This window comes from Anas platyrhynchos, chromosome 1, assembly GCF_047663525.1.
Source record: "Anas platyrhynchos isolate ZD024472 breed Pekin duck chromosome 1, IASCAAS_PekinDuck_T2T, whole genome shotgun sequence".
NCBI lineage: Eukaryota > Metazoa > Chordata > Aves > Anseriformes > Anatidae > Anas > Anas platyrhynchos.
Genome location: NC_092587.1, coordinates 24,153,529 through 24,180,933, shown reverse-complemented (window position 1 = coordinate 24,180,933; position 27,405 = coordinate 24,153,529). Strand labels below are relative to the sequence as shown.

Below are 27,405 nucleotides of genomic sequence, written 5' to 3'. Positions count from 1 at the left end.
TATGGTTATCTTACCTAATATGCTACAGGCTATTTCCACAGTATAATGATAGAATTGCACTGGGTATGTTTTTCTTTTGATGAGGATGACATGTAAGAAATAGAAATACTCAATAAAATAAATGTAATAAAATGAAAGATATTGTGTCTGTAATCCATGTCAGGCTTTTTTACAGTATTTGTCTAGTGCTACTTGAACATTTTATACCAATATTAGCTAAATGAATTTCCTGTATAGCTGTGCGAAACTATATTTAGAGAGCAATGTAACTACATTTCCTGGCCTTCCTTTAGAATGACATTACCCAACAGCTTTCCAGTAGGAAGAGGCAAGTCTTTAAAGTCAGAACTCTGAATTAACACAGCAGGAACAGCTGGTACTTGCCCATTATCCAATTTAAGAGATGTAAATTCCAGGAATTATTTTCATAAGAGCTTTAGTGCCCATGCTTGTTCACTAGTGGTGATGTTTGAATGTTAAAACTGTAATGGGAAACATGGTAACTGCTCAAGGCATAATGGAAAAGACCATAAGTGGGTGATCCTAGTGTACACAACAGCATCATCTCATCAAGACAAAGGAACAGTTAGATAAGTATTATAATCGCATATGTTTTTACTGAGCATATAAATTGTGCTGCTCCACAGCAGCAGACAACAGCACAACAGCAGGGAGAAATTAGGGAAAAAAAAAAAAAAGAAAGAAAAAAAAAAGAGAGAGAGAGAGAGAGTCATATTTGTGAATGGCCAAATCAAGCTATTCTCCTGGTTTTCAGGTTCTCCATGACAAACACAGTTAGATACAGCAGAATGGCTAGAAACTGGCCAAAGAAAAGGCAATATTATTATTAGCAGCAATCACCTTAAAAAAGCCCTTACAGAGGACTCAATTTTTGAGGATGAGTGAGAAATTGCAGAAGGACACCGTTTGAAAATACCATTGCCCAAGAGTTTATAGAAAGTGTATTTTGCAGTGTTGGTTAGGCAAAAAATTGTTCAGTCCTCTTCTCTCAAAGAATGGAGTGAAAGGCAGTAGTGTCTACAAGGAGCATTTGATCTTTGACCATGGTGGATATTGCAATAAAACAGCAAGAGTCATGTAATCTCCAGTTCTGGAAGGAGGCTACAACTGATGGATCTGAGATTTTTCTGTTTACCTGGTATATCAATTCACAGTCATATCTTGCTATCAGTGACAAAATTTTAGACTGTTAAGGGAAACATGGCTAAAAAGCATTTAGGGACACTCCTGAATCTAAGCAAGGAAAGAGCCAATCATATCAGGTGGTCCAGCCAACTTCCCAAAGTTAGCTTCTTTGCTTACCTGGATGCAAGTAGAGTGTCCCTTACAGAACAATAAGTGATGTCTATTTAAAGTTTTAATAGTAACTGTATTTCATCTAGGGCATGTACTGCCACTGTGTCAGATGCCATGGGTCACTGCTGTATAGTATGCAAATGGCAGGAATAGCCATCCTGCGTCATACCTGAATTTACTATTGTTTGACAGAGGCCTGATGCCTCACAAGAATGGCCGTGAAATCTCCCAGTAGGCAGCAGTGAGATACTCAGCAGTCTTTCTCACACATCTGTAATCATATCCATGCCAGGCTCCTTTCTAAATGTAGTGTGATAGCTCCAAATATTCTTGATATCCTCACAGCTATTTCGATCTTTGCTTAGTGGTTAGATTCTGCAGTTAGCCTCGGCAGTTTCCTGCAGTGATAATTGCCTAGATGTGAAAAGAAGTGTATCCTTTCACTGGTTTTTCTACTTTCAGACTTCTCATTAATGCCCCCGGGTGTTCTTGTTCTTGTAGAGAGAGGGAGAACAAAAGTTCCCAATCTTCATCTCAACAACATTCATTATTCTTTATATTTGTTTTCTTTCCAAAATAAGCATTCTTAGCCTTTTCCATATCCCCTTATTTGGAACTTTTCCATGGCCACTTTCATTAGTGTTTCCTCTGTCCCATGTTACTGTGCCTGATTATTTTTGAGAATTCAAGAGCAGCACAGGACTCAGTTTTCCAGGTGAAACTACACAGATCATTTAAGGGCAGTTCTTCAGCATTTCCAACATATTTTCAAATTTCAAATGGACTCCAGCTATACAATGAATGAAGAACTTGATTTAGCTCTCCAGGGATGCCCTGGACTCTTCTTTCAGCTGATAAAATTAATTGAAAACCCAGTAAAGAAAAAGTAGATTAGTTTTTCTCAAAGCAATTTTTTCTAAATAATTATTTTTGCTGCTGCATCAATTAAATCTGAACATCTTTTGGTGTTGTTACACTTTTACCTTCCTAGTTATTACTCTATGAACTTCCTTGAAACATAAGTGCATTGTAGCATTGCAGCATACCCTCTTGAATATTTTAACCATGTGTTTCCATTTCTTGTCAAATAATAGACATTTTGAAGACTTCTACAAAGTTTAATCCCTTTCAAAATTGGAAATATTTTTATTTAGATGATCTTAAAAAAAAAAAAAAAGTGTTCCATATTTCCTAAAGGTTGGTGTCAATATATTGATTTGACACCCTTGTTGTCACTTGAACGTCAGTTTAAATAATATTGCAGAATGGCTCATCTGCTGTCACTATATGAGCTATCTTTTGTGCATGTTTTAAGGGTTTCTCAAGAAAGGTTATGCTTGTTTGTGTTCAAGATATGAACTCCTGTCATATCTTGTCATATTTTGTCGGATTCACACCTGTGTTGTTTCTGTAAGCTTTGTCTTTTTTCACGATTTGGCCATTTTACACGCGGTAACTTAAATCCTACTTTTTTGTTACTATTCTGTTACACTGTGCTGTTTATTTAGTCATGCTGTTGTTTATGAATTCATTTAGCTTTTCTTTGCTAAAGTCAGTGTTTTAGCCATGTTAATATATTTATATTATTATGGCACGGAGTTGCTTTGATATAGTTAGCTGTATGCTCCTCCCCTCCCCTCTCCACAGTTTTATTTTTCCCAAGGTGTTGTTCAGAGTCTAAAAGTTTAAACCATCCTTGCTCACCCAGGGAAGTGAGTTTTAGCACCCTGTTCATTTTGTCTGTTAGGTTTTGCGCATCTAAGTGGAAATGTTTACAAGAAAACAGCCAGAGAGAGCACTTCTACTAAGTCTATAGGTAAACATCCAGACCACCCCCTATTCATAACCTTGCATTACTTGGCCAGATGTGTAAGATGATCACAAAGTCAGGCTTTCTCCCTTGTACAATGGCAGAAGTGCCTAAATGGCCCTGTACAAGGCATCCTAATTACTTGCCCAAGAATATTAAGAGAAGACACTCTCAATCCAGCCCATTGAAGTTTTCTCCATACCATAAAACATTTATATGAATATTCATGAGAGGGAGAGACAGGCAGACATACTTCACAGCCTGATAATTAATGCCTTTATCCAGGGTTTTAGTGCTCTACACCTAGACCAAGAGCAGGTGTCCATTTATCAAGGGCTTTGAGGATCTTTGAGAGCCTACAATGGGAGTTCAGTGTTAAATCCCCTATGGAGAACTAATTCTTCATCACTTAAGAGCCCCAGCTCCTTAGTTCTGTTGGGAGATACAATCCAAACCAGAAAAGAGCTTAGGCAGGTGAATTCACAATGTAGGAATGACCTTGTCAGCTAACTGTAAGTCAAGTGACTTTAGGTGCATTGAAGCCTACTTATAAGATTTAAGTGTGCTCAAACCATTAACTCACCATACATTTTTAGATAACGTTTTCCTCTAATTTGGGATGCAGTTAATTGACAGAGCAGTTAATTGCTCTATTAATTGGCAATAAAAATAATTTAATCTTGGTAAATGAATCATTGCAATTAACTGAAAACAAATTTATTAGTTAGATATGTTGTATTTAATTTCTTCGTGTTACAGTATTACTATGTGGTTAAAAATTGCCTATGATTCATAATGACATTCCCAGGCTTCCTGATTTTTGTTTCAAAGATTTAATTTCTTGCTGCTAGAAAGTCACAGTCAATTTGCAGTTGCTTATTGAGTGTTGACAGCTGACTGCCACAGTATATGAACTTTCAGTTGTATTGAACTAATCTGAACCTGGAAGGAGGATTGCTGCAATGAGATTTTCAGTTCAAACCATGTTATACACTCAGTGTAGGATTGCAAGTAACAAGAGGTCAGAACCTCCATTTTGTGGTTCAGTGCACAAATTAAGGCTTTTCATGGAGTGCCACGACCACCTGAGACCTGGGAAAAGGCTTTTTACTGCCTTAGTGAAAAGTTGGATTATATGGGGAAATTGTTATTGCAGTAAGGTGAAATTTCATGTTTACAATGATTGATTAAACCATGTATCTATCATCTTATGGGGCTATTATTTCCACATTTGGGTCAAACCTTGTTCAACTAGGCTTATGTCTGCTGACAGAATTCAGCAGGGATTAGAAGAGAAAGAATATGATCTAACAAAACAGGACTTTTCTTTGGTTGGTTTTGTTTTTTCCTCCCCTGTTGTATTGTTGTATACAACAAAGCTATATTCTGTTTCCATTTACTGTTACAGATACCTGTTAGATGTTAGGGGGATGGGGGGGAGAGGTGTGTATACAGTGGTGTAATGTTCTGTCTGGATTCACATGGGCTGTATAGCCTCCCTGAGAGATTTACCTCTCCTCTCCAAGGTAAGGAGATTTTTAATTAAATACAAATGACCAAGATACATGACTACATAGATCATGCAAAATGATCTGCCGCTCTTCTGAGTCTCCAATACAAAATATTATAAGCATCTGAATTCTGAAATCATCTGTGAAGTTCCAGTTTTGTGGGTGATGTAGGACAGGACTAGGATGGGCTTCCTATTTTGATCATGGCACTCTCTTTGCACACATATGAAATATGAGACAGAATTTGATCTCAAGATTATATCAAATGGTAGATGCAATGTAGATAATAAGACTCAGAAAGGATGCAATGTAGATAGCAAGGCACAGAAGAGAATTAAAAAATGAGATCAAGAAAGGAAATTTGAAGAAAATACTTTTTAAAATGGCATCTTATTTTATTTGATATCTCATGTTTTATCAAAACGTGAAGGGGAAAAAAAATCAAGTGTTAAGAATATAGTTGTAGTTATCTACAATAGACCTCCAGGAGCAATCAATACATCTTTTTGTTTTCAGCAGTTTGTGAAAGTAAAAATATCGTTCCATAGAATAGTACACCACACTTTTTTTTTATGATTGATGAAGCAGAGGACCAGATACTGACCATTTGCTTTTCAAAACAAGAGTAAGACATGCTGACTAGCAAGAGCCTGGTGGGAGCACTAAATGCCTGAATTGTAGGAAAATACAGCTCTGGTGTGATGTTTTACTTGCATTGTGTAGGAGTTGGCAAAACATGGAGGAAAACCCACACCACCAGTTCCCTCTGGAGCTGCCATTCTTCCATAAATCCTCTAAAACCTAGGACTAAAACTGAATTCCTTAGAATTCATGGGAAAACAGGAAGATGTAGTTTGATCAGCTTGTAATGATTCATAAGTTTTTGAAATCAGCTTCAAAATTGCTGCAGCAGATTGATGAGTTATCCCACCAAAAAAAAAAAGAGGCCTAATTAATTAAACTTCAGGCTGTGTGCTCTTGATAGCTCTAAGGCTTGGATAACTGCTTGTGGAACTCCAGACAATTCTTAACCTGAAATTTTCCCAAATGCTTAAAATTAAGTTTTAGAATTTGCTGGGAATTTCTCTGACTGGATACTGGACAGCTTGGAGCCTATTTCATATTTAAAACTCTTACTTAAAGAATTAATCATGTTTCGGGCACTCTTTCAAAATTAAACCTTGCCAGAACACACTTTTCTAGTGTTAAAACACACATTTCTAGTGTTAAGATCCTATTACTTTTCATGTTTCACTATATCCTGCTGTCTTGAAATCTCCATGGACATCAGGAAATACAAGTTTGTTTCCTTTCTCTGCCTGGACAGATGCAAACCTACAGTGCAAATGCTCCCCAAGACATCCAAAAGGCAGATATAAACTATCTGCAGAAACAGGTATGATGAGTACTCTGTGCTCTCTGGTTAAGAGAGCCTGCATGATGTGGGAGAAAATGAAAGCAACAGCAGGGTCTCCAGTCCTGCAATAAATGAGCTGTAGGGAAGAAGGAAGCATAAATTTGGGTTCATCACCTCACTGTATTTTGAGATATAATATCATAAATGAATTCAAATGTAATTACAGTTATTCTGTAGATCCCACATATACCTCTGCATTAATAATTCTTCCATATTCTAGTAAAAAGAACCTCTTTTTTTTTTTTTTTCTCAGAAAATAAGAACACACACTAAGTAACTGTTTTGCCTTTGTTTTATTCTTTTAGTGTGTCATTGTTCACATTTTTCTCTGTTTTCTGTAGCAGTTGTGCAGTGCTTCCTTTCCTTTTCCAAATAATATGTGTATGTATTCAGTTACAATAAGAAATGCCTAAGGAAAAAAGAGTAAACGTGAGATTTCTAATTTGATACAATTATAAGATATCAGAATATCTATGTTTATACAGAGAGATACATACGCCGTTTTGACAAATCATTAGATATATACTTATACATACCTATGCACATATATATAAATGTAAGGATTTGTCAAAAAAATAGTTCCTATATTTATTTACAACATTTCCATCATATTGTTTTCATTATATTCATATATTCTTTTTCAAGTAGAGATACATGTTTTTATAGATATGCATTTGGTATCAGGTGTCCATGTTCAGCTTTAGAATTTTTTGGTCATAAAATTCTGACTGAAGGGTTTCTTCATGGGAGTAGAACAGTTTTGGTATGGTTTTGTAAGAGGTTTATGGCATAGTATCTAGACTTATACAAATACTTATGCAAAAACATCCAGGGCAATAACAAATGTTATTGAAAAAAAGAATTTAACCAAGATGTTTAAAGTAAATACCTCCCTGAGGCAAAAGAAGATATTGCTATCTAAAGAGCCGCCTTTCAGGAAACTTATTGGAAAATGACTAGAAGGATAATGGTTGAACAGAATTCACAAGTCCAGAATCCAATATGGAGGAGAGGAAAGTACTTAATAATTAAAGACTTCCTCCTTTATATATTTCTCTCATTCTGCCACCCATCATATGGTTCCATCTGAGGGTGTTCATTGGAGTCTACAAGATCATTTTAACTTCTGAAAGTTTGCAAAAGATAAAGTTTCTAACAGCTGACTTTATAACCTCTACTGTGCTAAAATGCATTCATTTCAGTAAATGTTTCTTTGAGATGACTTGCATAAGGTCTACTCACAAGAAGTTTAGAGGTGTATTACCAAAACTGTAGAGTTTTACTGATCTATAAATGTTAACAGGTGGAGAGACATTAGAGAAAGGTATCAACAATTTTTAAAAACTCTTCCAAAAGCCATTTAAACAAGAATGCTGAGATTTTTGTATAGGACTTAAATTTGTTTTATTTTTCATTGCAGTTCTGCAATGTCTATTGCAAAAAGTTTTTGTTTGTTGGAAGGAGGATTGTAAATGTTTTGACACTTAGGTGTTAAATGTAAGAGGTAAAGCACATATTCTTCATTCTTTCACTTCCACACTTTCACATTCTTAACTATATTTATCATAATTCTTTACACTCAATTTTGCTAGAAATCAAAATCAGAAAAGTTTTCCTCAGTTTATCTGTGGAATAGCCATAACATTGACAAGTATAATGCAAATAAAATTATGTTATCATTTGTATTTATGTTTAAACAAAGTCCAGTTCTGCTCAACTCTCTATTTTCCTACTTCTTTGGTAATGCTAAAAGAGAAATGAATTCATTTTGAAACCAATTGCCTGTAATTTCACTGACTTGACTGAATTTTTGTTTGTTCATGTCTGGTCTGGATGTACTCCTAGTTTTTTATTTATGTGATCCCATTATTTTACACATATAGCATTAAAAGACAGTCTGGGTTGAGGAAAGGAGTCTGTAATAGCAGAGATATGAGTGTGTCCCAGAAGGCACTGCTTGATACCTGCATTTGAATAAAAATTTCAATTTCTATTGTAAAATCCATTTTGCCTCACTTAATACATGGGACATTAGTGTCATATCTTGGGGGAGATTACAGTTCTCCTAATTCCCTTCTGGTTTTGGCTTTAGATGCCTGGAATCCATTCATCATCTTCAGATGCAGGCCAGTCATCCAGCCTTCCTGGGTTACCTACTCTGTAGGTTCTTAAATGGTTGAGGTATCTTTGTATTTAGCCCAAGAGCTTCACAGAAAATTAATTTCACCATGCCTGTTCAGAAATATCTATTCTGGACATTCTGTCTATACCAGTCTCCCACCTAAACTCTCTTGCTAGCCTTGTTTCAATGAGCAGGCACTTGAATGCTACATAGATTCCTAGTGAAGCTTTAAAAGATAATATTTAAAAGCATTGATCAATGCTTCAACTAACTGTTAATGGTTGTGTTGAAAGCTGAAGTCTATCAGATCATTTTCCTCAATCTTCAGATGATGTTTAGGTGTACAAGACCATAAATGGAAAGATGCATCCTATTACTTTGCTTGTAGTCACCGTTAAATTGGGAAGCAGCAAATTTAAGCAGAGTGGATCATATCCTGTGGTATCCCGAGCTCCCTCCCACTTTCCACTTGTCTAGAAAATCAGGGTATTCTGTAAGCACCAGGCAAGTAAAATTGCAATGGAATATAACCTAAATTGATCAAACTGGAGTCCTTGTTGTTTTTTCATATACAGGTACTCTGGAAAACCATGATTAAATGTGATTTATAAACATTAGCTCATACTGTAACCACTATTCTTTTAATTCATGGCACTGTTCACTGTAAAGTTTTGACAGGTTAAGTAAGCAGAGTGCCTACTAATACTCTGGTACTTAATGATAACTGCTTTTAAATGAAAGCAATCAATCTTTTTTTTTTTTTTCTTTTTTTTTTTTTTCTTTCTGATTTGTGTAATTCATATTAGTAAATAAGTGCTTTTAGTAAATACACACAAAAACGGACAAATTTTAAAAAGCTGCTTTGGCTTTATATTTAGTGCAGGGAAGGTCTTGGTTTTTCAATCCATATCAGAATGAGCAGCCTACACTCCAGCATAATTAAGGGAAATGACTCTCTTTATAAATACCCTAAAATATATTGATGCCTGAAATAAGCCTACACAGAAGGAACTGTGGATTAAGAAAATATTTTTAAATTTCTCTAAGGCTGTCAGAATTCTTAGACCCATCCTTAAAAAAGATTTAAACACTTTGACTTTCAAGGGGAAAATGTACATGAAATGGTAGAGGTTGGGTATAAAATCACTTTAGTATTTTTAAGGATTTTACAGATGACATTATCAAATTGAACAAATCCATAAAAGAGACCTTATTCAGACAAATGTATCTTGTCTCAAAGGGATTTATAGATACTTCCTGTCATTAGAACGTTGTGACTGTTAGTAGACTGTGCTTTTAATCTTTCCATTCCTCCATCAGTATAAATCATGCAGCTGAGAAAATGAAGCTACACCATCACAAGATGGATGAAAGGTATTGAAGAGGGTCCTGAAACCTTCTGTTAATAGAAGGTAAAATAAGGAGAGAATACACTATTTATTAGTAGGGCTGATTTTGTTAGTTTTAGTTATGTTTAAGATTCTGTTTATTTCCTGAAGTAGAATTTGCATAATAAAGGTATTTTGATCTATTTAATTATATTATTTTTTATATGTGACGGGAAATGTCTATTTTGATAATCATATTTAGCTTTTTTTTTTAAAAAAAAAAAAGTTATTATTATTCTAGCCATGTATTTCGTCCTCCTCTCTGACTTATTTGCAGAAATTTTGTCCAGTGCCCTGGACACTTCTTAGACACCAGGTACACATGTTTCTAAGCTGTTCCCTGAGCTACGTTGTAGCTTTGTATTCTTATCATACAATTTCAATTTGTTGTTCATGTTTAAACCTAACTCTTCTCCAATGTCTTGGTCTAAAAAATATGACCATCAAAATATTTTACATTCTATAATAGTGCTGTTGAAGAGTAGAAAGATCAAGTAGGGCATAAGGTCAGAGCTACACTACTGTATTTGAATGAGTATTATCCAATACATTCAAATTCAGACATCAGTTGGTGCATCTTGATAACCTTCAGTGGATTTAAATCTGTCTGTCTGGTAGAAAATCTGAACCTGGGTGACCAGTCCTTTGTCCTGACAAACAATTTACTGAGTGTATTGGCAAGCACCATATTTGAATAAAAATTTTCAGACTGTTTTGCTAGGTCAAGCCAGTTGTCTGTCCTTCACAATAACCAATACCAAATGCCTAAGCAAATACATTAAAATAAGGTAAATATGTAATGATCATTTCCCAGTATAATGCTCCCAATTTCATTTGCATCTGGCTCAGAGATATGGTGAACCAAAAGCAATGGCATTGTGTTTAAGAGGTGTTTGTCACTTACAGATTATTCTAATCTTTTCTGAACCAGTACAAGCTCCTAGTATTCATAGCATCCAGCTCATGCGGTGTCAATAATGCAAGTGTACACAGGAAAGATCTCATGAGACACAATTTTGTTTAAAATGAAAACTCCTTCATTAAACTTTTCATAAATTCATAAAACTCCTATTTAATTTCAAATGTATTTTGTATCATTTTCAGTGATTGCTTAAATGCTTGCTAGAATCCAGAAAGTTCCTATGCTCTTCTTTGACGTATGAACCACAGATCGAATCCTGTCCATGTAAATTGAAATTCCTATTGATTTTAATGTCAATGCATGTCTGTAACGCGTTGCCGTTGTCCACTTGAACTAGATGAATGCATGTTAATTTATAGATTTTGGGACAGGAGGAAAATACTGAGTGATGTGTAACTTCCTAGGACCACATGATGTTTTTGCAAGTTGAATGATGAGTTAAGAGTGCCTACCTCTACTGTGCACAAAGAACATCAGCGCCTTTGCAGAAAATCTTTTATCTAAATGTGTCCAAGCTTCTATAAAAATGGAATCTGTTGGCATAGTCTTGTAAATGCAGGCTTTACTGGAGGTGCAGCTCAGAAGTTCACGCTGTAGCTTAGGCTAAAACACAGAAGGTTGTCCTTTTGTCCTCTTGAGTCTAGCAGCTGGTATCTCTTGACACCGCCTTGGCAAAAAGGACAGGCATAAAGACCTGGTAAAATTACAGCAGACTGGTATAAATTACAGTCCCAGATTACGTCTGACCTTTCTCCTGCATAGCAAAGCAGCACATTGATTGTAACATCCCCAAACATGCTTTGTGCATCAATAACTGTCTTCTCAATACCCTTTTTGCTAAGGCTTAGGAGAAGAGTCTCTGGAGGGCACTTGTGACTTGCGTCAGAATCTGTCAGAGGATTTTCCCTGTCAAAAATCAGAGATACGAGGTCCTGTTTCCACTTCTTTATCCCAGCACAGAGTGCTAAATCAAGATTTCACTCACATATATTTCCTTTAATCTTTAAAACTATTCAATGTTTACCTTTACGTATGAATAAATACACACTGAGTATCTGAATGCTTAATTCAGAGCAGTAAATAAAAAGCAACTGAACCAAGGCCAATAGGTGCAAAAGAAATATCAGACTCATGTCAGGAGGAAGAAAACCTGGCTATTTACACATTCTAAATTGGAAAAAAAAAAATCTACAAGGTCTTACTACTCCCAGTACTATGCTTTAACCAGAAGCCCTTCTTCTCTGTTTTTTTCCCCATGACTGAACATGAGACAAGGTCAACAACAAATCAGTCAGTCCAGCTGCTCCTCACAAACACTGAAGCATTGGCCACCACATTTCCTAACTTTATGGGCCTCTGGAACGGGGCTGTTGACTAGTTAGATAGAATATAAAGCAAGCAAGTCTCACAGATTCATGCAGTCTCTGAAGGAGGGTAGAGAAGGGAACAAAAAGCAGTTAATGATATGATATCTTGCATGTCTCCCTGACCTACATAGAAAGATAACCATACAACTGGTTGAAATGTGACCTCACACCTGAGCTGTTTTGCTCTATGAATTAATCAAAAGTCTTTGGAAACATATTCAGCAGAATCCTGAAAGAAGAAGAGAATATTAAGGATTTTTTTGCTTCATAAAGCATCAATAGAATTCAAACTGTTTTGGGCACTAGCTCAAGAGAGTCAGTCGGTGTCACAAGAGCCATGCTGACTCTCAAGCTGATAACTTTAAAAGCTCAAGTGTCAGTATCAAAGATTTACATATAACATCACAATGCTTTTGTGAAGACTTTCTCATTAATACCACATTCATTTAAATTACATGTGAGGAACTTAAATACACTGTTGTATTTAATACGTGTATTTAACTTAACGTGTATTTAACTTAAATACATTCTTATATTGTTGTCATATCCCAAAAGCAAAATGGAAGTTAATTCGTTAACTCTAAAATAAAACACTAACCTTCCATCTGGTCTCTACTGTTGGCTGGTCACTGGGTGTTTACTGGGTGCCAGGGAAGCTAGCAAAGCTCAAGGGAAAAATTGCTGCATGCACTTGTCCCCATACACTCACACAGAAGCACACACTTTTATCTGACACCCCTGCTAGCCACGGTTCCTCAATTGCTTCCTTCCCCAAGTGAAATTTGCTTTTCTTCCTTCATTTTGTCACGTTTGTAACAGAAAGAGGCAATACCAAAACCACTGACAATCACTGCCTGTGACTGTGCTGTGAAGGGACTGTGGGAGCACAATAGGTGAATAGCAGAGGAGAAAAGGTGTATGAACTCCTAAGGTCTCCTGACATTTATAAAGACTTTCCATAAGATTTACTGGGTCTATAAGTGTGTAATGCACCAAAAAAAAAGTGAACCTTGCCCCTTTTTTTCTTGTTCATTGAAGCTATCACTCCTTGTCCATCAGACCTCCATCTGGAATTTAAAAAGTGGTGGGACGCTCTCACGCCCAAACCCTGCTCACTTAGCATATGAATGCTCAACTGATTGTTTGAAGTAACAATTAGGAGGACAATGGATAAAGGAGGAAACTGGAGACAGCAACTAACACCTGTGAATCAGAACTTAAACAGCTTTCTTTTACATAATTAATTAAAGAAGCAAGCACAATGTATATTGACTTGAAAATATAGTCCAAAGACAATGAGTGCAAGTAAAGCCTTTTGCTTTCAGTTCCAGGACTAAGATATAAGGTTTGATCTTTCTGTAGAAATCTTAGTCATGAGTGAATGTTGCTAAGTGTTGCAAGGGTGTTTTTTGATGGGGAGGGAGAAAGGGAAGAGAAAAAACATTTAAGGGGAATCACAGTTTCATGGGGGAGGCAGGTGGCCTGATGTTATTAAAATATGTGGAATTTAGATAGGTAGACCATCATTGTAAAGTACAGAACATTGCTAACCTTGCAAATAGCAATTATGATTTAACATCCCATAATCAGCACTGCAGACTTGTTCCCATTAAAGAAAAAGAAATGAATGCTATGCAAATGTTTCGTGAAATTGTATTTACTGCAGAATGTGAGCTTAATTCTATGGCATTTTCTCAAGGAGGCAATCCATATGTGTGCTCAATGTGTTCATATGCAATTATTTCTTAAGTAGGTTATATTGTGCTTCTCTAGAACAGTATTTAATGAAGCTAGTAAAGATTATTACTTTAGAAATGATAGTCTCAAAAAAATGTATCTCCAATTTGCATATATTAATAAGTATCGGGGGCATAGTCTTCCTTTTGCATGCACCAGTAGCATTGCTAGAGTTATACGGACATAAAAAGCATAACAGTGAAGGTTATTCTGTAGTGAAAAAAAAATCAATGAGCGTTTATATAGTTAGTCTCTCTAGAGACAAATAATGTCATTAAAAAGTAATATTTAGCCTTTCTCAATAAAGTTTATGGAGATACAAATAACTTCACATACATCAGCTATAATATTGCTGATGCTAGTCCACACTGAAATGACATTTTAGAATATTTATTCACTATCTTTAAATGGCATCAATAATACAAAGTTAGAGAAAACCTGTAAAGTCCTAATCACACTGAAGTAAAAATTTAGGTTTCATTGACTTCCAAGTAAACTAGACTAGTTCTTTATAAAGGACATCACAGAAGACAGTTTCTTCAGGGAGAGGTCTGGTGATAGTTGTATTAATTTTAAAGGGGAAAATTCAGTTAAAATTAGGAAGGAAGGAAGGAAGGAAGGAAGGAAGGAAGGAAGGAAGGAAGGAAGGAAGGAAGGAAATTAGATACAATGTGAACAATAAATAAATAAATAAATAAACACCTGGATGTAATGAAGTTTGGGAGGAAGAAACCATTAATCATACCACACAGAATCACAGAATCACAGAATTTCTAGGCTGGAAGAGACCTCAAGATCATCGAGCTAACACTAACACTAACACTCACACTGACCTAACACTAACAGTCCCCACTAAACCATATCCCTATACCAGCATATGTATGTCTAATTTTATGCTAAAAGTTAAAAATTGAAAAACAAATGAGATTCAGATAAACTGAAAAGCATTTGTCTTTGCTTTGTTTGTGACCTTTATATGCTACAATACGAACAGTATTTATATTACAGTTAACAAGTACCATTCAAAGTCCAAAATTAAGACTAGGTACACCATACATCAGTAATTACAATAGTGTTGGGAGTGAGGGGGTCATCTACTTGTCTTGTTCCTGTTAAGCTTCCAGTTTTCATGGTGTAATTTATTGTTACTTTGCAGATTTGGTGTACGGATACTATAGACAACAGCGGAAATTGATTGAAGAGATAGATTGGTCATACACAGGTAAGCAAAACTGTCTTACTGAAGAACTTGATTTGCTTTCATATTCTTATGTTCATTCTCTTAATTTAAAGAGCACATGATGTATGTATAGCACTCACTGTATGCCTAAACAATTATTAAACTAAAAACATGAGAAATTGATTCTGAAAAAATTACAGTAAATTTACAATGGGATAGGTTATTTTGTTTCCTATATCTGTTACTTTTGGAACAAGAAAGCCCTCATCCTTAGAACCTTAACCTTGAGACTTGCTTTATTTGATGAATCACAGAACCATAGGATGATTTGCATTGGAAGGGACTTTATAGACCATCTAGTTCCAACCCCCTGCAGTGGGCAGGGATACTTCCACCAGACAAGGTTGCCCAAAGCCCCATCCAACCCGGCCTTGAACACATTCAGAGATGGGGCATCCACAGCTTCTCTGGGCAACCTGTTCCAGCACCTCACCACCTTCTGAGTAAATAATTTCCTACTTATATCTACTCTAAATCTACCCTCTTTTAGTTTAAATCCATTCCCCCTTGTAATATCACTACACTCCCTGGCAAATTGTCCCTCTCCAGCTTTCCTGTAGCCCCCCTCTAGGTACTGGAAAGCTGCTAGAAGGTTTCCCCAGAGTCTTCTCTTCTCCAGATTGAACAACACCAACTTCCTCAGCCTTTGTAGGAGAGGTGCTCCAGCCCCCGATCATTTTTGTGTCCCTCCTCTGCACTCATTCTAATACTTCCATGTCCTTGTACTGGGGGCTCCAGAGATGAATGAAGTGCTCCAGGTGGGGTCTCATGAGAGTAGAGCAGAGGAGGACAATCACTTCCCTCAGCCTGTGTACTGGCCACACTTCTTTTGATGCAGCCTGGGACACGGTTCACTTTTTGGGCTGCAAGCGTACATTTCCAGCTCATATCGAGCTTCTCGTCAACCAACACCCTCCAAGTATTCTCATCAGGGCTGCTCTAAATCCATGCTCTACACAGTCTGTATTTGTACCTGGGATTGCCCCGACCCAGATGCAGGACCTTGCACTTGGCCTTGTTGAACTTTGTGAGGTTCTCACAGTCCCACCTCTAGGTCACTCAAGGTCCCTCTGGATGGCATCCCTTCCCTCCAGCGTATCAGCTGCACCACATGTCTTGGTGTCATTGGAAAACTTGCTGAGGGTGCACTCAATGTCACTGTCCATGTCACTGGCAAAGGTGTTAAATAGTGCCATCCCCACTACTGACCCATGAGGGACACCACTCATTACTGATCTCCACCTGGACATTGAGCCATTTCCCTCAACTCTCTGTGTGACCATACAACCAATTCCTTGTGCACTGAGTGGTCCATCCATCACGTCCATGTCTCTTCAATTTAGAGACAAGGATTTCATGTGGGGCAGTGTCAAATGCTTTGCCCAAGTTAAGGTAGATGGGCAAGAATGACATATCATTTGCTCTTCCCCTATCCACCAGTGCTGTAACACCATCGTAGAAGGCCACCAAATTTTTCAGACATGACCTGCCCTCAATGAAGCCATGTTGGCTGTCACCAATCAGATCCTTATTTTCCATGTGAAGGCTGAGCCTTCATTGTTAGGTACTCTTTTGTCTGAATGTTACTATTCTCGTAAGTCTGAAAAGCATACAGAATAGCTGAAACAAGATAAATCACATTTTGTGGGTGGAAACATATGAATACACTGTGTATGAACTACTGCACTTTGCCTCTGATTGCCTGATTACCTTTTCCAGGTACCATCCTGCTTATCCTAAAAAGTCAGTCATTTGGGCAATAAGCTCTCTCATTTATGTAAGCAGGAAACCCTTAAGGTATACCCTTAAATTCTGCATAAACTTTGCCTAAAATCACAGAAGGATTATGGGAAATTCACAGTTTGACTCCTTAGATTATTCTGTATAAGTCAAGCAACTTTCAATAATATTGGAAAGGTAAATTTGTCCTAAATAATACATATATTTTATGCAGAACTAAAAAAGTGGCTTCCTGTGAATGTATTTAGTATCTTACATTTATAATTATTTATGTTACTGTTTCAAACAGAAAAGAGAAAAAAAAAAATGTGAAAAGAAATAAAGATTATCAAATTTCAATATTTCATATATTTGGTTCAAAATACATTCCTGTTGTTAAAGAAAGTAATACCACTCTTTTTCTTTCTTTTCACTGTCTTTCTCATTTTCAAGACAGTTTTTATCTTCCAGGGCAAAATATATCTAACAAGTTTTGAGCCTAGAGAGAATTGAAACAGGCTAGTCATAAACCCTTCAAAATGAGATTTATAATGAAAACTCGCCCTTACACACATTGTACTGCAAAATCCAAGCATACAATCAATCGATACAATATTTCATGTTCAAAATCCATCCGTTTTTTTAATATTGCAGTTAGAGAAATGCAAGGATAAGCCTCCAGGATTACAGGTGACCAGAGGGCAATTTATGAATTTACTTTAAAGAATAGTGAATGGATTTTGCATAGAACATCAGAGAACGATAGAGCTCTTTCCCAGTCCACATAGAGCACAAACCCGCTGTGCAGCTGCTGCAACAGCCACAGGTTATGTATGCTGTGTATTTTGTATTGCTGGATGGCAAAACAGCATGGACTTTTACAAGCTGGAGGATTCAGATCAGTTAGTTCACTCTCAGTGTGTGAGATGCCTTCATGTAGTCATCTCACTTCATGTGCCTTGCCCTAGTGACTCTACTGCTGGCAGTGGGGTGGCTGAGTGCAAGAGTCATGTTCCTGCTGCCCTATGAGTCCCCAGCACACATAACGCAGCCAGCTCCAGTCATGGAAGGACAAGGGTTTTCAAAGCTTTTTGGCAGGGCTGCATGTAAATCAGGTACTTGGTGTCTAGGTATTGTGAACCTTGTGATAAATGCTATTTTTCTGAAATGCCATGGAGCTGGTTCATGGTGTGTATGGAATATGCAAATTCAACTTGCACTTACAAAACACAGTGTTCCTGAATGTGAAGAAAAATTACAAATTTTAACATCACTGGGCATTGGAGGCACAGAATTCGGGAGGCTGAGACATACTTATTTTGATCTCATTCATTTCTAATAAATTATTTGCTTATTTTAATCTCATTTTATTCCTGAGGCTCTGCTCAGAATGTTTAGAGCACAAGTGCAAGTGTTTTCAGGTACTTGTATGTACATGTATAACAACTACACCTAACTCAGATTTATGGCTTTGAGACATAAACCAACATGCACATTTCTGAATAGATGGCCTGTACTTTGGCAGTTCATCCTTTCCTCAGACACAAGTTATATTCCTCTATTTTATAATGCACTCACTGAAAAACCTGAAAAAATAGCCTCTTTGTGGCAATGAAGTTTTAAGAGTAGGCCTTGGCATCCTACAGCTATAGAGTTTAATCAGCTATGAGTAAGAATCGTCTAACTGGCCTGGTAAATTTATCTGAGTTTTAGCAGACTTCATTCTCTATACCAAATAAGAAATTTCAAATGCATTAGCCACAGTGGGTAAATAAACTCCTTTTGCTATGAGGAAAAAGTAAAACAAAACTAGAACTAGAACTAGAATTACCTGCTGAAATCACGTAATTTTTGAAGGTGAAGTTTCCTAATAAAGCAGTTTCACCTACTGTAAGTTATGTGACTCATCATCAGATTTTGATTCTTGGGTAAATGCCTAATGAAGGTGTAAATGTTACTGGAAACACTTTGTAGTAATTCTAGGACTGAAACTTTAATCTATAGGGAAAACTTGCACTTTCAAGCATGATGTTTTTGTGTTTGTATGTGCTGACTTTACATATATTTGTATAAACAAATGGAGTGAGTGTTAAAGGTGTGGAGAGTGCAAATACACTTTGGAGTTGCATCTATTTTTTCATAAATAAGTGGTTTAAAACTAATTTATTAGTAAGCATTAGTTGAGCTACCTTTCTTTTTTATTTTTATTAAAAAAGTGATAGAAATTATTTTTGATGACATAATGAAAATTTGTGGATGACATCATATACTAAAAGCAAATCAAACCATTTTTACTTGTAGAAAAAACAGGTGTGCTGAGAAAATATATTTCCTCAAATCATTTACATACTAATTGATGACCAAAGATCATTCAGACATTATTTAGCTGCATCACTAAGGTTAGGTAATCTCATTATTTCAAGCCATTAAGTAGGCAATATAAGCTTCCATTATTTTTCTAACATACAAATGAAGTATTAACTTTTTATTGCTTTGTTTATCTGCATTGCCTTTGACAGAAGTAATGATATAATGTTTTCTTATTTTTAACATGTCTGGTTGACAGTAGCCTGTGAAACTCCAAATGTGAATGTGCATGTCAAATTATCAAACAATACCAAAAGTAATGTGGGTTTGTTGTGGGTTTGTTTGTTTGTTTTTGTTTGTTTGTTTGTTTGTTTGTTTTCAGTGAAATTTCTTTCTGTTGAGGTTATTACTCCTGGAATTTGGGTTCTTGTTTGTTCTGCAACAAACAGGTTATGTGGTTTAGGGGAAAACCAGAGCTGAAATCTATTAGAAGCAAGAAATTCTGAACAGCCTTCCAGGAATTACAAAACTTTTTAAAATTGAATTTGTTATGTAAATGAATAGCACATCCAGTTCAGTGTTCTTTGTCTTAGCAAGGCTATTAAGTTCAGTTTGTGCTGCCATTCATTATGTGATACAATGATCCACAGTTGCTCCATAGACACAGGCAACTCTGATCTTGGGCAAAGAGTGATTTCAGTCTAAAATGCTGAGCCTCCAGGTACTTGAAGGACAATTTTGTGGTTTGGTTGTTTGGGTTGTTTTTTTCAAGAAGAATGTGTATTTACTTTTTCTTGAGGGGGATGTGGGTGGATGGGAGGTGGAGTGGATTCTGGACTACAGAATCAGAATAATTTTGGTTTGAAGGGCTCTTTGAAGATCAGCTGGTCCAACCCCCTACTCAAAGCAGAGATAACTTCAAAGTTCAAGCAGGTTGTTCAGACCTTGTCCAACTGAGTTTTGAAAATCTCCAAAGAGGGAGATAATGCAGCCTCAGTGACATGTTTTACCTTCATTCTGAAGTTTTTGTGTTTGTTTTTTTTTTTTTTTTCATTTAGACAACTGCAATTTCTCTTATAGCAACTTGTGATTATTGCCTCTTACCTTTCACTTGTGCACTGCTTGTAGATCACCTTTACAGTACACTTCAGCCATGCTCCCTCATTCCTCTCTCTACCCTGTGCTGGGGTGTCCTCACCTCAAGTACTCTATACAGTTTGGGACACCACAATATAAGGACATAAAGCTATTACTGTCCAAAGGAGGGCTACAAAGATGGCAAAGGGTCTAGAGGGAAAGACATATGAAGAGTGTTTGAGGTCCCTTGGTTTGTTCAGCCCAAAGCAGAACAGGCTGAGGGAGGCCTCATTGCGGCCTGCAGATCCTTCACTAGGGGAGTGGAGGGGCAAGCACTGAGCTTTGCTCTCTGGGTACAGCGACAGGACCCGAGGGAATGGCATGGAGCTGGGACAGGGGAGGGTCAGGCTGGGGGTTAGGGAAAGGTTCTGCACCCAAAGGTGCTTGGGCACTGGAACAGGCTCCCCAGGGCAGTGGTTACAGCACCGAGCCTGCTGGAATTCAAGGAATGTTCGGACAATGCTCTCAGACATATGTTTTGATTTCAGGAGTTGGACTCAGTGATTCTTGTGAGTCCCTTCTAACAGCATATTCTATGATTCTATTCTATGATCTCCAGCCTCTACAAACTCAGTTGCCTCAGTACAAGGACATTCTTGTACAAGATGTCCTCCAATCACCTGACAATATCAGTGGCCATTAGTTTGTCAATATCTGTCTCATGCTGGCTTGGGAAGGAAGTCAAAACTGGACCCACTATTCTAGATGTCACCTTACTAGTGCACCATAGAGGAAAATAATCATTTCCCTTGTCTTGCTGGCCAGTCTTGTTAATGTTGCCTGGTATCTTGGCCTTCCTCACTGCAAGGGCACACTGCTGATTCACACACAACACCGTGTTCATCAGGATAATTAATTACCATCTTTTCAGATAATTTTGAATAACTGGTATATCTCAGTGGTAAAATTTGTCAGGATGTTGATTCTCTTCTGACACTTGCATCAGTATCCACTGTAACAACACCTAAATATAATGGTTTGTTGTTTTTACTCCCACGTTGAACACTAAACTAATTTGTTAAAATTGTTATCATTTTATGTCTGAGTCAATATGCTCTGGAGAGATCTCCATAGTTTATTGTTCCTCATTACTGTTTCTACAAGGATAAAACCTTAGCTGTCATTTGAAAGCCTATTTTTGCCACCCCATCATCTGGACGTTTGTGCTTGTGGCTTCATATGTAGATACCTATAGAAAGGCTATGAAATAAAAATAGTCTTATTTTCAGTGATACTGAGAAAATGTAATTCTCCTTATAGCCCAAATAAGACACAGTGTTTTAATTTCAAATTTTGTTTATCATCTGCTACTACTGTGACAATTCACACATTCATTGCTTGTAAAGTTTATGGGACAATAAGTTGTTGCATATGTCCATAAACATTTACAGGTCTATTTTGCTTTTCACTCAGCCTAAAAAGTAAGTAAGGATCTGCATTTTCTCAACTGTGGCTCAAGAAAACAATTTTGACATTGGTAGCTGATTGTACTTATTCTATAAGTTGCCTTCTGCTTCTATTACTCATCAATTTGATACAGGGAAACTGGAAAGTTTCAGGATCTTCCCTCATCATCAACCTGTCTCCCTGTTCAACAGCCATCTGTTGGAAGGATAGACAAGGCCAAGGATGTAGCTGCAAGGCCTTTTGCCTTGCTGTTGCAATAGAGGAGAAGCTGTACTGAAGAGTGTATGTGTGTCTTCTCAGTCTTGCTATTCCTTCTATGTGAAGAAGCTGTTAACCCTGCATATGATGCCTGCTATTCCTAAAAACAATGCTTATGTGTTAAAAGGAATGTGGAAATGAGTTAGAAGTTAGCATGCTGATATAAGAGCAAGTTAACTTCAAGCACAGCCAGCTGCAAGGGGCTATTTCCAGAAGAATATAAAATAGTTCCTGGATCAGGACAAAGGCAGTGGGAGGGTGGAGGTGCAGGGTATGGATCCCATCCATTACAGTCCAGTGAGGCATTAGGTAGAAAAACCATTTCATGAGCCAAATCCTAAGAGTCAAGCTGTGTGTGGAAGCACCAGCAGGAGCTGGCTAGAGTTGTGATCCAGGAGCTGCCTGCTGAACCAACTGATTTAATAGACAGCTCTACCAGACCAAAGTGAAAAGTCTCCAGGACAGCCCTGGCAAAAAACATCCTGTCATCACTAGCTGGATAAAACTCTTGGGAGATGATGCATATCAAATTAACTTCACATTTTTTCTTGCCATCTAGCTATCATGGCAGTATCAACATAAGTTTGTGAGATTTGTCTTTTCATCGCCTATGAAATAATTTGCATTTTGTTTTACATTCACAGAGTATAATCATGAGTGATGTGCTGCATCAGTTGTGACTAATAAAATAAAGAAAATTCTGTACTCTTGAGCCCTGAGTGTTCCTTGTATGAGGGATGCATCGTAATTAATCAAGATAATGTGTATTCTTTTATTAACTCATATAACAATAGCTCTGCAGAGGATCTCTTATTTTTTAGTAGACCTTATGCTTCAGAGGCTGTCATACCTTTTCTTGCATAATAGCTCATTGCATGTATTTACATCCTCCAGATTGTACAGCCACTCACAGTTCCAGTATTTTGTCACTAAATTCACAGACTCATTATTTAACAAGCCTATTATATTATTATGGTTTTGTGAAGGCTGATGATTCAGCAACAAAAATTACAGTGTTGTGCATCTGTTCACATTAAAGAGACAAGGTATCCTAAATCAGGGAGCGACACTGTTATGGCATCGATGACCATAGAGAAGTCCCCTTTTAAGGTATCTTAATTTACTGAATAAAAAACACAAGGGAAGTTGTTCAACACAAGAAATCTACTCAAGATATTTGTGGTTAGACATATGAACTCATATGAAGTAATATAGTTCAAACATCAGCTGTCTCCATTCTCTTCTGTAATGAGATGATATTTGAGGAGTAGAAGGCCGCTAGAAGAAAAGTGCAATTTATTAAGCTTCAATTCAGTCAATATTTGTAGGATAAACTGAGTACAACTTGCATAGGGTTTTGGGAGAGGGGAAATTAACCCCATATTCATTGACCATTCAAAGTCGGATGTTTGTAGGACAGGTATAAAGAACAGCATGTTGGTATCCATATTTGGCATCTCATTGGAAAAAAAAAAAAAAAAGAAAAAAAAAGAATCATTTTTCAGTCAATAAAGATATAAGTCATTTATATGTAATTTCCTCATAAGGAACTCTGATAAGGCCTGTCCCTCTGTCCCTTCCCCCATTTCTTTCTTTAAATTCTGTGAACAAAGGAACCATCTCGGTCATTTTCAGAAACTGCATATCACTTCATTCTGAGCACCAACTAGATTACTTAAATGCAGGAGAGTCTTTTTTCTGAAGTGTACAGATCAACACATAAGGTATTTGAATAGTGTGGCACTGCTGTTTTAACAAGGTCTGGACAGGGTTCACAGAGATATAGAAACTACCCATTAAGTAAATGTGATTTGAAATTGAAAGCTTTTTTAGGAGTGCTGTCTTTGGGACTACACCAAACTTAGATGAAAACCAAAAAATAAAATTAAAAAAAAAAAAAAAAAAAAAGAGATACCTCACAGTAGACTAGAGCTTGTGTTTAAGCCTCTTTACCCTTGAAAAGGATCATAAAAATATCCTCATATATATATTAGTGAATGATTTCTCATTTACAAGTGCCCTCAATCAGTGCTAAAGTGAGAAGGATATGTGCTTGAGGACTACTTGCTTCCAGACTGCAGAGATGACTATTTTGAGATTTTCATCAAGATGATTTACAGATATGTGAAGTTTAGAGCCCTGCAAGTAATTCTTCCATTGATTATATTGACAGAAGGCCTTGTTTTACTTACCTGCTACAGCCCTTTTGCTTAGGTCCCACTTATGAACATTTTTATTCAAAAGGTTATTCTGATCTATTTATAATAACCTTTGTTCATTTTTTTCTCCTATTGTACTCAAACCCCATTCAATTCAGTATGCACAGTTTACAAACCTACTGAAGTAAGGGCAATAATTAACTCTACAACATACTCACAAATTTGATGCCGTTCATGACCTAACAAGTTTTTCTATGGGCAAATAGTGGTTAAAGCAGTCCTAAAAAATACATGGCTAGCTAAATCTGCATGTCTAGGAGCAGAGAAAGAAGGTAGATTGAGGGTAGGAGGAAGTATCCTAAGAAGGAGGATTGTGGCCTCCTTCTTTGACAGGAGAAAGCTCTCATGTGGGCCCAGGTGCCCTTAAAGCCACAACCACTGCAAGCTTAGTAGGGGATGTGTGCTTGGTATCTTCAAATGTGCCTGACTTGAGTTAAGCAGAGCATGGGAGGAGCAGAACATTTCCATTTAAAAATTTTTAATGCTAAGTTAATGCAAATTACTATAATCCATCTTTCATGCTAAAACTGTTTATTTTGGAATTTCATATTTGGAATTTCATTTTTAAATTCTATTAACATGATTATTTTTTTTCCAGAAAAATATTTTTTCCAAAATTTTTCAATATACAAGACTGGGGAATCCCGTGAGAAGTTTTGTTTTGGATGAATCAACATTTTCTGAAAAACAACAACAAGACACAAACAAAACAAAAAAAACGACCCACTGAAAAAGTCCTGCCCATTCTAAATTTAACTTGTAGGAAAAAATGGTGCTTTCAGTTCTACAGGTGCCCCTGTTATGTGTAAATAATGTCACCTTCAGAGACAAAATGTACCTCTGCTTCACTTCAACTGCATGTTCAGAGCCAGCCCAGTTGGTAGATTTGTGGCTGGGCTCACTTGTGAAGCATTAGCATGGTTGCTGCATTTCTTCCCACCTGCTCACTGTTGCAAAGGCCATGAAGTTCTGCTGGTGCCAGCAACAGCTAGTTCAGTCTGAAGGCTTGCTGAAAGTGGTAGTAATTCATGTCTAGGTGAATAAATTAGCAAGAGGCAGAAATCATTCTTGTTTGTACATAGAATACTATGTCAAGAGTCTCTGAGGGATGACGTGGTGTTTATTTGTATACACTTGATTTATATGCAGTATCGTGACTTGTATTGGCACATCTGCACACTTCTAAGAAACTGAATTATACAGGATAATTATATAATTTACTTACAGTGGGAAGATTCATTCTAGAAAGTTTCTTCAAAGAGGTCTGTGCCCTGTTTCTCTATCACAATAACAAGCTTTCCACACCACCTTGGAGATGGCATGCCTAAAAGCTGCTTACATCCCAATGTGTGTGATTCCAAATTAAAGCTCTGTGGCCCCATATTTGTCTTTGAATTTCACAGCTTTTCTTCCCCCTGCCTTTATTCTGCACTTGTGATGTGCATGAAACTACTTTGGCACATTCAAAGGCATTTCATCTTGTGGAGAAAGTCCTGCTGAAAGTTGTCAAGGTCTAAAACTGTTTCTTAGCAGCAGAGTCCACAGGACAGAGGCTGTGCCTCCACTAGATTTATCAGCTGAGCTGTACCTTCCATTGTTTGGTTGCCAGAATACAGAAGTTCAGTTCTGATGTCTTTCAGCTGTGAAAGGTGCATAAAGTGTTTTTTTTGTTTTTTTTTTTTGTTTTTTTTTTAAAAAAAGGCCAGGTCCAGGCGTCTAGCTGCACGTAGATTTAGCCATTTCCTGCTATGCTTTAGCAGTTGTGCTCACAACAAACTCCACGTCCTTCCTACAGGGGCCTCTTTCTGCTCTCCTGTGAGAGCTTTCTTTATGAGAAATTAAACTGTGGCTTGATCTGATATTGCCTGGCAGTGATCTTATTTTAGGAGCCACAGAAACAATTGACTGTCTTCTTCCATCCATTATTATAGATGCTGCATGTCAGAGCTAAGCTGTTTTCCCTCTGAATGTGGTGTTTCTCTGTCAGTGCCTTCTCTGTCAGTGAGCTTTATCTGATGAAAACTGTGTTAACCAGAGAAATGTTTAAAGACAGTTAAGAAAATTAAGATATTGAAAATGGAAAAGTGAGGAACCAAATGCTGGGAAAAAAAAATAATTTACATATACAGATTTGGAAATCTATCTTAAACTTCTAATATTTCCTATCTATATAAGGAGTAAATTCAGGGCTTGGGTGTATGGTCACAGACTGACAACAATTATTTTTAATGAGTTAATAAAAAAAGAAGCATGCAACAAAATGCCTACCTTGCATTACCCTGCTTGATTAACTAGAAGGGAAAAACTAAAAAAAAAACACATATTTTCTGGAGTATTTAGGAACATTGGGTCATGGTTCATAAATTATTTCTGAATAGAGTAGAACCATTTCTGAAGAAAGTAGATTTTCTGCCTGTTTTTACATGTTCTCACCACTTTGCTTATACACAGTAAGGTATCTTGGGGTTTTTTAGCTGTATGATTTCTGTCAATGTTCAGAGAAGCAAATAGCTCTGGCTTGAATGCTATTCAGGGAAAAATTACAAGGAAAAAGATATTTATCTTTTTCTGTTCAAATGCCTATTCATGAAAGCTAACTTTACTCTGTGAACAGAGCCAAGGAGTTCCAAGCAATGTTATTGTTAAATAGGAGCACCAGCTCTTCACCTCCTTAATATGTTTTTACCTGATTTCAGAGCATGCAGGACAGATGAAAGAAGACCAGCACAAACAGGTGCCACACAATATGTAACATGTTTTACTGGGGAGGAAATGTATAATTTAAATAACACAACCATTCATTTTCTTCAACTGTGAGTACTTGCTTCAAACAGATACAGTATGTACCGTAACTAATCTTTACCAACACATCTGAACCACCAAAGAGAAATCTGTATACATGCCAGTCCTAAGTATGTGACCATACTATGTGTATCCAATCAAAATAAGAACATTTGTTCTCCTGCAAATAAAAGGAACAGATGATAATCTGTTGCAGTGGCTTGATCACACATCTGAGGTTCCCCTTGAAACTGCTTGCTTTAGCTATGGAGTATGTGCTAACAAGAGCTTTTCTGCATGACTTCCTGTGTCTTCTCACTCCATCCCTTTTTCTAGAGCCACCTTCCTACCCTTTCCATTTGACACTTTTTGTCAAATTGGCTTATTTCTTCTCTAATGGTGTACCCACTATTTCAGTTTCCCTTTTTCATCATAAAGTTTTTCTTTTTCCCACTCACCAAAAGATTGTGTGGTGTTTTCTTGCCTGCTTCTCCTTGACATTTATTAGCAGCTGCATGAAAAATCTGTCAATTTGCCACTGCCTTGTGTGTTTCCAGGAGAAACTCTTTCTCCTCATGAGTAACTAACGGAGAAAGAGCCAGCTGCATGTTTCCTTGACTATCTTGCAGTCTCTCTCAGCTGCCTTTTCCTAAATGTCAGGGACACTCTCCAGTGTGGTTACCATGGTGCCTTCTGCTGGAATGGCTGCAAGAGTTCACAGCAGCCAGCAAAACCACTGTACATTT

The 27,405-nt window shown here is 37.0% G+C and overlaps 1 protein-coding gene across 6 annotated transcripts in view; it reads left to right on the top strand.

The window, feature by feature from the left end:
- PTPRZ1 (protein tyrosine phosphatase receptor type Z1) overlaps positions 1–27,405 on the top strand; it is a 138,315-nt gene that overhangs the window by 24,298 nt on the left and 86,612 nt on the right. For all 6 annotated transcript variants that reach the window (XM_038184355.2, XM_038184362.2, XM_038184344.2 and 3 more), the window contains exon 2: positions 14,748–14,813. In XM_038184355.2, coding sequence (XP_038040283.1) covers positions 14,748–14,813 — 66 coding nt within the window. The remainder of the gene's footprint in view (positions 1–14,747; positions 14,814–27,405) is intronic.